This window comes from Telopea speciosissima, chromosome 4, assembly GCF_018873765.1.
Source record: "Telopea speciosissima isolate NSW1024214 ecotype Mountain lineage chromosome 4, Tspe_v1, whole genome shotgun sequence".
NCBI lineage: Eukaryota > Viridiplantae > Streptophyta > Magnoliopsida > Proteales > Proteaceae > Telopea > Telopea speciosissima.
In genome coordinates this window covers 68,911,189-68,922,486 of record NC_057919.1, presented here as the reverse complement: position 1 = coordinate 68,922,486, position 11,298 = coordinate 68,911,189, and the positions used below count along the sequence as shown (strand labels likewise).

The 11,298-nt window shown below is 36.8% G+C and overlaps 1 protein-coding gene and 1 long non-coding RNA gene across 3 annotated transcripts; one reads left to right on the top strand and one right to left on the bottom strand.

Moving 5' to 3' along the window:
• Nucleotides 1–1,150: 1,150 nt before the first annotated feature.
• LOC122660463 (FCS-Like Zinc finger 15) lies at nucleotides 1,151–2,014 on the bottom strand. Its single transcript, XM_043855776.1, has 2 exons — nucleotides 1,663–2,014; nucleotides 1,151–1,394 (listed from the first exon to the last, which is right to left on the bottom strand). Exons 1-2 carry the CDS (start codon nucleotides 1,890–1,892, stop codon nucleotides 1,184–1,186), a joined length of 441 nt encoding a protein of 146 aa, XP_043711711.1. The 5' UTR covers nucleotides 1,893–2,014; the 3' UTR covers nucleotides 1,151–1,183.
• A 4,908-nt stretch (nucleotides 2,015–6,922) lies between these two features.
• Nucleotides 6,923–10,899, top strand: LOC122657763. 2 transcript variants are annotated; one of them, XR_006332351.1, is made up of 3 exons: nucleotides 6,923–7,032; nucleotides 9,418–9,687; nucleotides 10,770–10,899. It is a non-coding gene; the product is annotated as an uncharacterized LOC122657763 (long non-coding RNA). The 2 variants fall into 2 exon arrangements; XR_006332352.1 differs by lacking the exon at nucleotides 10,770–10,899 and adding an exon at nucleotides 10,428–10,582.
• Nucleotides 10,900–11,298: the final 399 nt, after the last annotated feature.

The following is an 11,298-nucleotide window of genomic DNA, read 5'->3' as shown; positions in this document are numbered from 1 at the left end:
AAATGCATTTATTCTTATTTAGTGAGATGACATCTCATTTTTTGTGCTATTCATGAAAAAATTACTTTTAAGTCTATCTCACATCTTTCTGTTTATTTTCTTTCTTATATCCATCCTCTTAAGTTTTCCATCCATTTTTATCAAATTAACAAACGGGACCTAAAATTCACCACTCACAGCGAAGCGAAGGTAAACGGTAGGCATGAATATTTTTTTTTTTTTAAGGGTTGGTAATAACTGTAGGCATGAATAGATTTATAGAAGGAAACATCGGTTGTGATAGTGCGAGCTGTCACTATGGAGTTGTCTTTTCAACACGTAACCATGTACGTAGTACGTACGCCTCTAAAGACGAAGAATTGTCAGATCAGCAAACAAATCCCATAACGTTGTGCGTGGCACTAAATTTTGGATAACTATCAATTTGCCACTTGGCAAATATCTAATGCGTGTGGGAAAAATCATCTGAACTGACTTGTAGAACTGTAAAACTGTGACAACTGTACACAGCAACATCAAGAGTTGACCCCGATTGACCCGACTGACTTGCAAAGGATCCAACGGTTATTTCTCACCCATTGGCCGGTCCCTCATGCAGATACTACGGTGGGCCCAAAAACTCCCAAGTGACGACAAAAAAGTGAATTTGGACAAAGACACTCACCAGCAATAGGTTAGGTCACAGGTAGTGGAGGGGAACGGGGATGGGGTGGGGACCCCATGTGGACCCCATTGGATTAGGCAATTAATCCATCTTCGTTTTCTGGTGCGAGTAATTATAACCCACTTTCTCACTCTTGCTTTCCTATTTCCACGTGGCTTCTTCGCTTCTTTATGCTTCTTTATGGTTAAAGCTTAACACGAATCATGGCAAGTAATCACAATCATTATCTCTCTCACCTTCTGGATCAATTAAAACGTAATTATTACTTAACAGTTCTACTAATTGGTTGATTACAAGTAAACATCTCCACCGCCGTCAAAACAAAACTTCCCGTTCCCGGCCACCCATTCCGGCGGCGAAGTTTTTTTTTATAACGCACAACCACCGCCGCAAAGCTTCACGGTTTCTTACTTTCTTACATGGAAGCCAAAAAAAAAAAACGACGAAGGGCATTTTTTTGTCTCACACATGAACCTACAGGAACGTCATTTGGAGATTACCCATAATCTATAAGTCTTACTACGCAAATCCACCTGCTCGGTTTCTGGTCTCTCTGCGATGAGAATGACGAGACGAAGTCGAAGAAGGCGAAGGCGATGGCGATGTCAACGATGTGGGTTTCACTTTCACATTAATGGCTGTTAGAGAGCAATTCTTCCTCTGGATACTCTCTTCATCTATGAAAATCTGTCTACACCTGCACTCCACGCTGCAGAAAGCTCGATCTCCTCTGTAGGGGAGAGAAGAGAGTGAGTTTGAATGTAAGCGAGAAGAGAATGAACTATTCAAACTTAAAAAGTATTCAACAAGAGAGATTAAGAGATCGATCCATGCTAAAGAAACCCTCTTCCCAAAATACTAAGGTGTAAGTTAAAACAGGCATTTTTAAGTACCGGAGAAAGAAAACAAAGGCATGTGAGCTACAGGGCAAAGAATCTCTCCCTCCCCCGCACCAAAAAATGGATCTTGGAAAAAAGAAAGAATGGGGTTTTACTCACTTGTACATGTAGATGTCTTGGCCAGGCAAGAGTCTCTGTTTACAGAGAAAACAGGAGTCCAGAAAAGTGATGGCCGGAAGAGGTGACGGAGAATACAGGGATGAGGGTGTCGAAGTAGCCGACAACGAATTAGTTAGTGGCGGAGAGGTTTTGATCATGGTAACTTTGTTGATGACTGAGCCTTGGCCAGTATTCTTCTGGGCTTCAAGCAGAATACTCAAACCCACCATCTCTCATCGTCTCTTTCTCACACATACACAGAGAAGGCGGCGGCTATGATTTTGTGTGCTTGATTCTAAATAGAACAAACAAAACTAAAAATCTAATTTAAAAACAAGGGAAGAGGAGGACTGGGAGGTTGGACCAGAGAGAAAGAAACAATAGTTGCTGCTTGGTGGGTCCTCATCTTTAACTTCTAGTTCTTCTTCCTGCCACGTAATTACAATTAGCTGACCTGGATCGAAAACGTAAGGTTTCGAGGCCCTGCAAGACTGCAACTGCAATTGTTTTTGAGAAAATTTGCTTAATGGCTCGTGTAATGTGTGTTACTATCCATGGTGAATGGCTTTTAGGGGATTCCAATCGTGTGGCTATTACACGCTCGTAGTGATTACATGGTTTTAGTACGCGGTATCGGAACGGGTATCGTTTAATCCAGAAATCGATATCGTATCGGCACGGATCGACTGTATCGAACATATTTGCTCCTGATTCTCCTTTAAAAACGGGTTTTTGATCATTTTATGGATTCAGATCCTCTACTGCCGAGCTGCCCGGTAGGACCATACTGCCAAGACATTGCAAGGCGATAAATGACCACCTTACCCCCACTCGGGCAAGGTGCTCAAGCAAGGGTAAGGCGGTCATTCCTTGCCTTGTTATGTCTTGGTAGTAGGATCCTGCCGGGCAGCTTGGCAGTAGAGGATCCAAATTGTCATTTTACCCTTTTTCTCTACCTATCACTGATACAACATCGACAAGATATCAGGATCGATCACTTACAAAACTGATACAAGCGATATGATACCGATATCTCAAACCATCTCCTATGGTCAACACAATCAATATTGTTGGAAACACCTTGAATGGTAGCTATCACTGTAACTTCATAGTTTGGTGAGAGATCAAATTCATGGAAAATTAAGTTGTGTGCACGATCAACCTGTAATAAGTTAAGTTTGACTTCTAAAATTTAAATACAAAAATTTGTTTAAAGTCAATTCATTTAAGTAACACTAATACATCAAAATATCAAATGTTCATACATACATGCTAAGACAAATGGTTGAGAGGCAGCAAATTGATTTTAGATATATGACTTATAATTAATAACCAAATCATCCATCCACATCAGGGAAATACCCACCCATCATGTAAGCTATTCTAATTCTCTATGGTTTCTTTACTTGTAAAGTATCTTATATTTTCTTAAAATTTTGAACCAAGTTGTCATTCACCTATGGTGAGAGAAAAATCAACTGATGAAAAGGCATTTCAGACATTTGATGAGAAGGTGAGGGTTAATGATGAGGTTTACTGCTTGATGAGTCTAACCTTAGGTCAAATCATAATGGATTAAGAGATTCTCTCTTCACCTTAGGTGACGAAAAAGTTAGACCTCAATTCTTTTGGTGGAATAACAAATTTTTTCTTTTTACATTTGCTTTTGGAAGATATGGCATGTCAAAGTGATTTTTGCTTATTCACCATGTGGAGAGATGAGTTATATAATTATGAAAAAAAAGAAAAAGATAAATGAGAGGTGAAAAATAAAAGAAAAATGAAAGATGAAAGTAAGAGGAAAGAGGCACAACCTAATAAGTCAGGAGAATCTCAGTTAGATGGGGTCTGCTACATGGATTCTTGCTTTCTATTAGGCTCTATCCGAGGTCATACTAGGTACAAGACCTAATTTATGCATATCCTTAGCTCTTTTTGCTCCTTCAATTGAGATCATAGCATTCCTCCTTATTGGAACGTATGTAGGCCTCCTTTGAACATAGCCATACTACCTCAAATGGCTCTCTCGGAGCTTATCATTGATCGAGGTGACTCCCAAGTCAGCTCTAATACGATCATTCCTTAATTTATCCTTCCTAGTTTTTCTGCACATTTATCTTAATATCCTTATTTCAGCTATATATATCTTCTTAATATGACAGTTCTTAACTGCCCAACATTCTGCCCCATACATCATAGTCGGTCAAACAACCGTCCTACAGAATTTTTCTTTAAGCTTTAAAGGAATGCAACAGTCACACAACATTCTGGATGCACCTCTCCACTTCATCCATCCCACTTTAATTCCTTGTGATACACCATCGTCTATATCACCGTCTTTATTTTTGATTGACCCCAGATATCGAAAATAATCTCTTTGCAGTATCTCCATTTCCTCAATTCATACTATGTTAATGTCCATTATAGTATGACTAAAATTACACATCATATACTCCGTTTTCATTATACTAATCTTAAAGCCTCTTGTTTCTAAAGTTGATTTCCATCATATACCATGTTCCTTTAATGAGCTAAGTTGTTTCAAACATAACGCTTTTTTTCAAATACGTTTCAAAGCATTATCTCAAGGCAAAGCAAAGTTGGATTAGATAAAAATTAATCATAATTAGATGATGTAAAAGAAAAATCCACATGAATGCTAATGAAAGCTAGTTTTAGCTTGCCATAAAGGTTAGATAAGAGTTAACATCATAGAATGGTTTTTCTTGAATTGTAGTTGTTGGAACTCGTTCATCTCTTTTATCTTTGGTTATAATTAAATGAAAACCATATTGAAAGATGAAGATATGATTTTTTCCCCCTTAAATGTAAACATAAACACGAAAAAAAGGCGTATCAAATGCACGAGGCTCTTGTCACTGCGGGATCTGCGGATGATTATAATGTACATAGCCTTGCCATCGTTTCATGGAGAGACTATTTCCTATCTCAATCCAAAGACCAATATGGTGCAATGGAGCAACCTTAATGTTGCGAAGAGGTACACCCTCTAGAAAAACATAAACATAATTTTATAGAAAAAAAAACACCTCCTAAAAAGTGGTTAGAAGCTAATCATGTAGATGCAAGGTTGGGTACAAAGTGTCAAATGATTCCAATCTGATTATTATTTAACTAAGGATAGTGATTGCATCATCTCTAGGGAGATAGCCAACTTATCGATCAAATCACATGCCAAAAAAATGTACATTCAATAAATGGAAAATCTTGTTATAATAAAAGTTGATGAAAAATAAATTGTAATCTTACATTTTTTCCCTTTTTAATATAATACTTCTTTTTTCAATGAGGTTAAATTCTATCATTTCACATGAGACAATGATAGTTCATAATGATAAATCACTTTCTACTTGTATTGAAAACTGTTTTTTGTTTTTTTAACCTCTACCTTGAATAACTATTTAAAATAAGATATGGGGACATTCACGAGAAGATTACAACTTCTCGATTCACCACTTTGGTGCTAACAAGTTACACCCTAATATAATACACTAGATGGATGAGTAAATACTTTTTCCAATTATTTTGCTCATGAAACTAATCAAGTGAATCATTCGTGGGTGAGACAATCATTCTTTTAACTAATTTAGAAAAATGGGAGGACAATTGTTAGCGCAGTTGGCTTGAGGCTAGTGCAACTAAGCCTAGCCCCCTAGGAGGTCTCGAGGAATCCTTCCCTCTTCACCATAAAAAAATTTAAGAAAACTGGAATGTCCATTCTACTTTTTTCCACAATAAATAAAATAAAAAGTGGCAACCCATTGAATATTTTTTTCTTTTAGATTTTGGGAAGGGAGAGAGGGGATTGGGGATTCTACTTCTTAGTGACTTGGAAAGTTTAGATATTGAATAGTTTTTTAATTTAAAAAGGGGAAAAAGAAAGAAGGGACTGTTTAATGTTTAATGGTTAACTTTAGAGAACTTGATGATAGTAGAATTTGAAACTAGAAGGTCCCAATCATGGGAGAATAGAATCTCAAGTTGGAGATAACCATAATAGAGGACAATTCAAATATATATTTTTTATACACAATGATTCCTATTCCCAATTTAATAATATTCTTGACAAATTGTAAATAAATGCCAGTCAAAAGCTTGAACTTGACTTTCTAACGAGAAACACTTATGGGTGATAAAATGATATTGATTTCACAAGCATCCGGGCAAAATGCTAGATATTTTCCTCCACTTGGGTGTCCTAAGCTTTGCTTACAAATATAAAAAGTAAGAAAGAGTTGTCATTTTGATGAGTCATATAAAAAAGAAAGATTAACCCATAATCATGCATAATAATTAAACACAAAATGGTTTCGTAGACAGTCACCAAGGAATGCCTTATATATGATAGAAAAAGTGCATCAAGTTCACACCATTGGATGAAGTTTCTTCCACGTGTCGAGCTCTCAAGATACACAGCCAGATGCTCGCATTATAGAGGATTTTAATCTATATATGACCTTAGTATCTGTCATGTGATGGATCAAATGAGGCCAATTTTTATAGACAAAATAGGACCAAAGTCCTTTACCCACGAATAAGTTTTAGCCTAGATGGATTTATTAAAGTGTCAAAATAAAGATCCAAAATTTAATAAAATTTATTTTTGAAATACCATTGAAAACAAATAAACAATTAAAAATACATGAGAAAATGAAAATAGATGAAAACTATATGATTCATTTTGATTTTAAAATTTGACACATGACCAATGTTGATATTCCCTTTTTAATTTTTCAAGTGGCATAATCAAATGGGTCCATTGGAAGTAGAATACCAAGAATCTTTAATCATAATTTACATTTATTAATAAAAGAAGAAAAATAATACATTAGTTTTTTTTCCATCAAACCCTTTAAATGCACGTGTCTCATTGTTAGGTTGGCGAGAAAAATCAATAGAAAAAAATTTAAAAAAAAATATAATAAGACAAAAATAATAGTGAAATGTATTATTTTTTTCTCCTCCTCCTTTCGCCAATCAAAAACACTACTAGCATGTTTACACATACGCCGTGAAAGTAGGCAGGTCGGACGCAGGAGTGGGGGACCGCAGGAGCACTTGGCGTGTCTGTGTTCTTCAATCCCCACCCCACCTGTCCACTCAGCCACTTGGCAATGCGTTCAATTCGGAAATTTTCCCACTCTGTCATCGCAGCACGGGGTCACAGTCCTCGATCTAGTGTAGAATCAAAGAACTACCACCGACAAAACCCAAGAAATCGAGGGAATCTTCACATTATACATTTAACATTTTTGGCTTCTACTTCCGAGTTCGTTGGCATCCGTGAACTCGGGACTCGTTGTCTCTCTCTTCTCTCCCTCTCCCCGCTCTTGCAGATATGTTCAAGAAGTGAGTCTCTCTCTCTCTCTCTCTCTCTCGCTCTTTCTGTAATTCGCTTCGTGTTCCCAATGCTAAGGTTTTGAAACTTGAAAGTATGACTTACTGGGTAAGCTTTTCATATGAAGGAAAGATGTAAACGGATGTACGATTGATACTTAGATTTGTGATGAGAGAAACCAATTGAATTGTCTCTATATTTTTTGGATTTTCATCTAGAGATGGTTCACTGGCTGGTTTTGTTGATTCTGTAACATCTTGACAAGTCTGTAACTCTAGTTACGTATTTGTTTATGGAGGCCCTTTAATGGTGGTATTGCACTGTTATCAATTTATCTGAAAAAATTATGAATTTTTTGGTTGTTAATTGTTATGTTGCCATTTTGCCTGTCCAATCCATTTCCCGGGGGATTTGGGTGGGGGTAGGGGAGGAGAGACGGAAATTGCTGCTAGATTGATAAGAAAGGGGGTTCGCAAATGAAGAGGATTGAATTTTTTAGAAATAAGTATGTATTAATTTTGGTTGATTGTTGATAAATGGCTCTAGGTAGGGGCTTAACGGTTGACATGGATTTTGTTTGTGGGTTAGCACTAATGTTTAAGCTCCTGGAATTCAATGATACGGTTTCTTCAATTCCTAAAATTGAAGAATAGCAGGAAAATGGAACAGGACTGGATAAAAGATGACGGGGTAATTAAAAAATTATGATTTATTTGGTCTTGCCATTGGAAAGGATCCCTAAAATCTAACTGCAGCAATAATAGAGACAAGAAACCCCCCCCCCCTTTCTTCAAAAAACACTGTGGATCTTCCAATTTGCCTTGCATGATTTTTTTTTTTTTTGGGTATTTGGGGTGGGGGCTGAAGTGGGGGAATGGGTAATGCAGAGGGAGTAAGCAATAGAAGGATTTGGTAGAAAATTCCTCTTTGAATGAGGACTTTAGCCTAACATCTAACAAAGAGAACAAAACAGTTCCTAGCTAGCTAGTTAAAAAAAGCAACCTCCTTAACTTCATAGTTATCAAGGCGGGAAGGTGACCATGGCGTTTGAGAGGGTAAAAAATCAAGGCGACACCGCCATGGTGGCAAGGCGACCAAGGAGCCTGGCCGGTTGCCATGGCAACGCCTTGATAACTATGCTGAACTTTAATCTCCCTTCAATCCGGTCTAAACCCAAAACCTGATTTTACTATTATAAAATCTTGCCTTTGTCCTCCTCCCAGGCTCCCCCCAACAAAAAAAGTAATAATTAATAAATAAAAAAGAAATCCCTACCATTTGAAAATGAAAAGGATCCAGTTGCTCCCCCCCCCCCTTCCGCGTCTTAGTTTAATCATCTCATACTAAAGTTACTTTCATAGCTAATTCTACTCTGTAGTCTGTCCCATAGCAATATCTGCCTATCAGGTTTTCTTTTCTGAGACTTTCTTCTATCTTCTTAAACCATACTGTAATGAATTTATTTATACAAACAATACACCCTATTCAAAATCCTAGTTTATTTTTTATATTCTTCTCTTCTTTGCTGTTTCCTTAGTCTGTTTTGAGCCATAATCTCTCTCTATGTCTTTTTTCTGCTTCGAAAAGTTTTACCACAACTTCCTTTTAGTTCAGCCTTACAAATCCAAACCGTAGGCCTATATCAGAACCTGACTTGTTTGGTTTAGACTTGTTTGCTTGGCTAACAATGTGTGCATATTGTGTGTAAGAAATCTCCACTGATTTCTAAGCTTCTTTTCTAATGGTCTATCTGTAAGGAACTTTTAATAGTATTCAACATTGAGCTCAGTGGTGCATTGGACAAAGGAAAGGGAGTTTCTAGGACTCCAATCTATCTAAAACTTATCAAGTTCTAAACTTAAAAAACTAAAAATATTGTAGTAGACCTGTTAACAAGTCTAAAAGACCAAATCAGCGTAACTCAATCACTTGAAATGCATTTTTTTTTTTAATTGAATACCATTATTTATTGTGAGTGTTCATGTTGTCACTTAATTTAATTATATTTTGGTTTGGGTTAGAGAGGGTGGGCCTTGGTGCAACGGTAAGGTTGCTCCATTGTGACCAAGAGGTCACGGGTTCAAGTGTGGAAACAGACTCTCTGCCAAAGCAGAGGTAAGGCTGTGTACATTATGACCCTCCCCAGACCCCAGCAGTGGCGGGAGCCTCGTGCACTGGGTACACCCTTATTTATTTGGTTTGGGTTATGATATATTAAACTTTTGATCTAATAAGAAAACGAAACTGGTGAACCTTTTAAGAACCTTTATTTAATGAGCTCTCTCACCAGAGAAATTGCTTCATGGGCAACAATGGGTTAATGCCCTGCCTCCTATTTTTTCCGGTGATCCTAACAATCTTCTTTCTCTAATTGTCACTTTTTGAATCTTTTTCAGGTTCTCTTCTGAAGGTTTATCTTTACAAAATCAAGTGAAAATGTCTGTCCAGTGCAAGATCCGGCAAAGTATTGCAGATGAGGTGTGGATTGAAACTGGCTCTTAATTTCCCCTTCCTTTAGTTTCAATGCATCTAAGGAACAGTAGAAGCATTAATGAATTTACTTCAACTGCATCTGAAATATCTCTCACTTGCATGTAATACCCAGGCCTGGAACCGGTATAAGATGATTTGCTATCGAAGAAATCACCCCTCATTGTTGCCAAATGGTTTGTTCACAATCTTCTTTACTCTTTTTTTTTTTTTCCCTGTTAGTCCTAAACACTTTTATTACCAATTTTTTTGGGTGACATAATATATCAGTTGCTAATGCATTAACTGGCATTTGGAAAGCAAATGGAATGTGGCATTTATTTGATATATGTTTTTTGGTAGCATCTGAAGACCTGACTGCATAATGTTATCGACCTAAATGGATTCATTACCCCTCTGATTTAATAAATAACAATTTTTTATTACCTTTTTTTAATAAAAATACTAATTAACTCATTTAGAATCTGGATTGTTTTGATTTCTATCTGGTGCTAAAATGCCTCCAAATGATTATGTCCAATTAGGGGCTAGCAAACCCATTCATTTTAGTAAAAGAATGCTAAATTGCTAATTCACGTTAGTTCCAATTGAGTTTCTTAAGTTACGTCACATGGATGTCGTTTTCTAGTTGATCTGATGAGTATTATTAATCTTATGGAGGTTTGTTTGATTTGCTGGCAGGTAATTATCATGATGTTTTAGGCTTTGTAGTAGTTGAGAGTTTATTTGTTTCTGTCTTTTTGAAGTTATTTATGTTTGGTTCCCGAAGAGCCATATTTTTCATACACAAGACATCTTTTGCTATGTTCATTACATGACTTGTGTGTTGTTTCCCTTTGAATTTGATTTAATACTGATTTTCCATTCTACCTCTGAGTTGTTTCTGACAAATTTCTGTACCCCCTTTATTGTCTAGTCAAAACCATCTGAATCCGGTTGTGGTGAACAATGTGCCTTTGTTTTTCAATGTTCGTGATGGCCCTTGCATGCCTACACTATGGCTTCTTCATCAATGTAAAGCACTCCTTATGCTTATAACGTAGTGAAAATTGGTCTTTCTACTGGGACAGATATGTTAACATACTGATGCAGTGATATATTGATCTTATGTTTCTGGATAATGCTGAAATTCCATTACCTTTACAGTTCAGAGAAATGCCCGTGAAACAAAAATCATCATCCAATAAGATCTCAAAAACAGTTGTTTAATGGAATGTGGTTAATATCTGCCTGCTTGTTTTTATACTCTGTTTTGCAGATCCAACTATAATGAAAAAGCTGCAAGTGGATAGAGGTGAATAAAATTTTTTTTTGCTGGTGCGAACATAATGTGTCCTGGCCTTACATCTCCTGGTGGGGCTTTGAGTGATGATATGCTGGAAGAAACTCTTGTGGTATGCTGTTCACTTATAAAATCTGTTGTTATTGAACTTCAATGCACTCTGAATAATCTTCATTCTTTGATCTGAAAACATCTCGTGGGACTTGCAGTTATGTGTGCTATTATTCATTTACCAGAGACCTTAGACCAATTTTCTAGGCTGTGGCCTCATGTATAGCCACTCCCGTATTAAGCTCAAATATTGTTATAACTTTTTAGCTACATTAGGTTACGAGTTATTTAATATAATAATATATGTGGTGATGGAATAGCTTGAAGTTTATTATGCTTATGACTTAATACATATCTATAGTTGATGTTGTCGAGCCTTCTAGCCGTGAAGTTGCAGTCAGGCCAGGCCAGTCATGGGTCAAGCTAAAATCACTGCTATGTTAGTGAGACCAGT

Bases quoted from the DNA above. Each gene is read 5' to 3' on its own strand.
- LOC122660463 (XM_043855776.1), bottom strand. From the start codon at position 1,892: ATGGTGGGTTTGAGTATTCTGCTTGAAGCCCAGAAGAATACTGGCCAA. The intron at 1,395-1,662 runs GTGAGTAAAACC...TCTCCCCTACAG, and splicing joins CAAGACATCTACATGTACAA to AGGAGATCGAGCTTTCTGCA.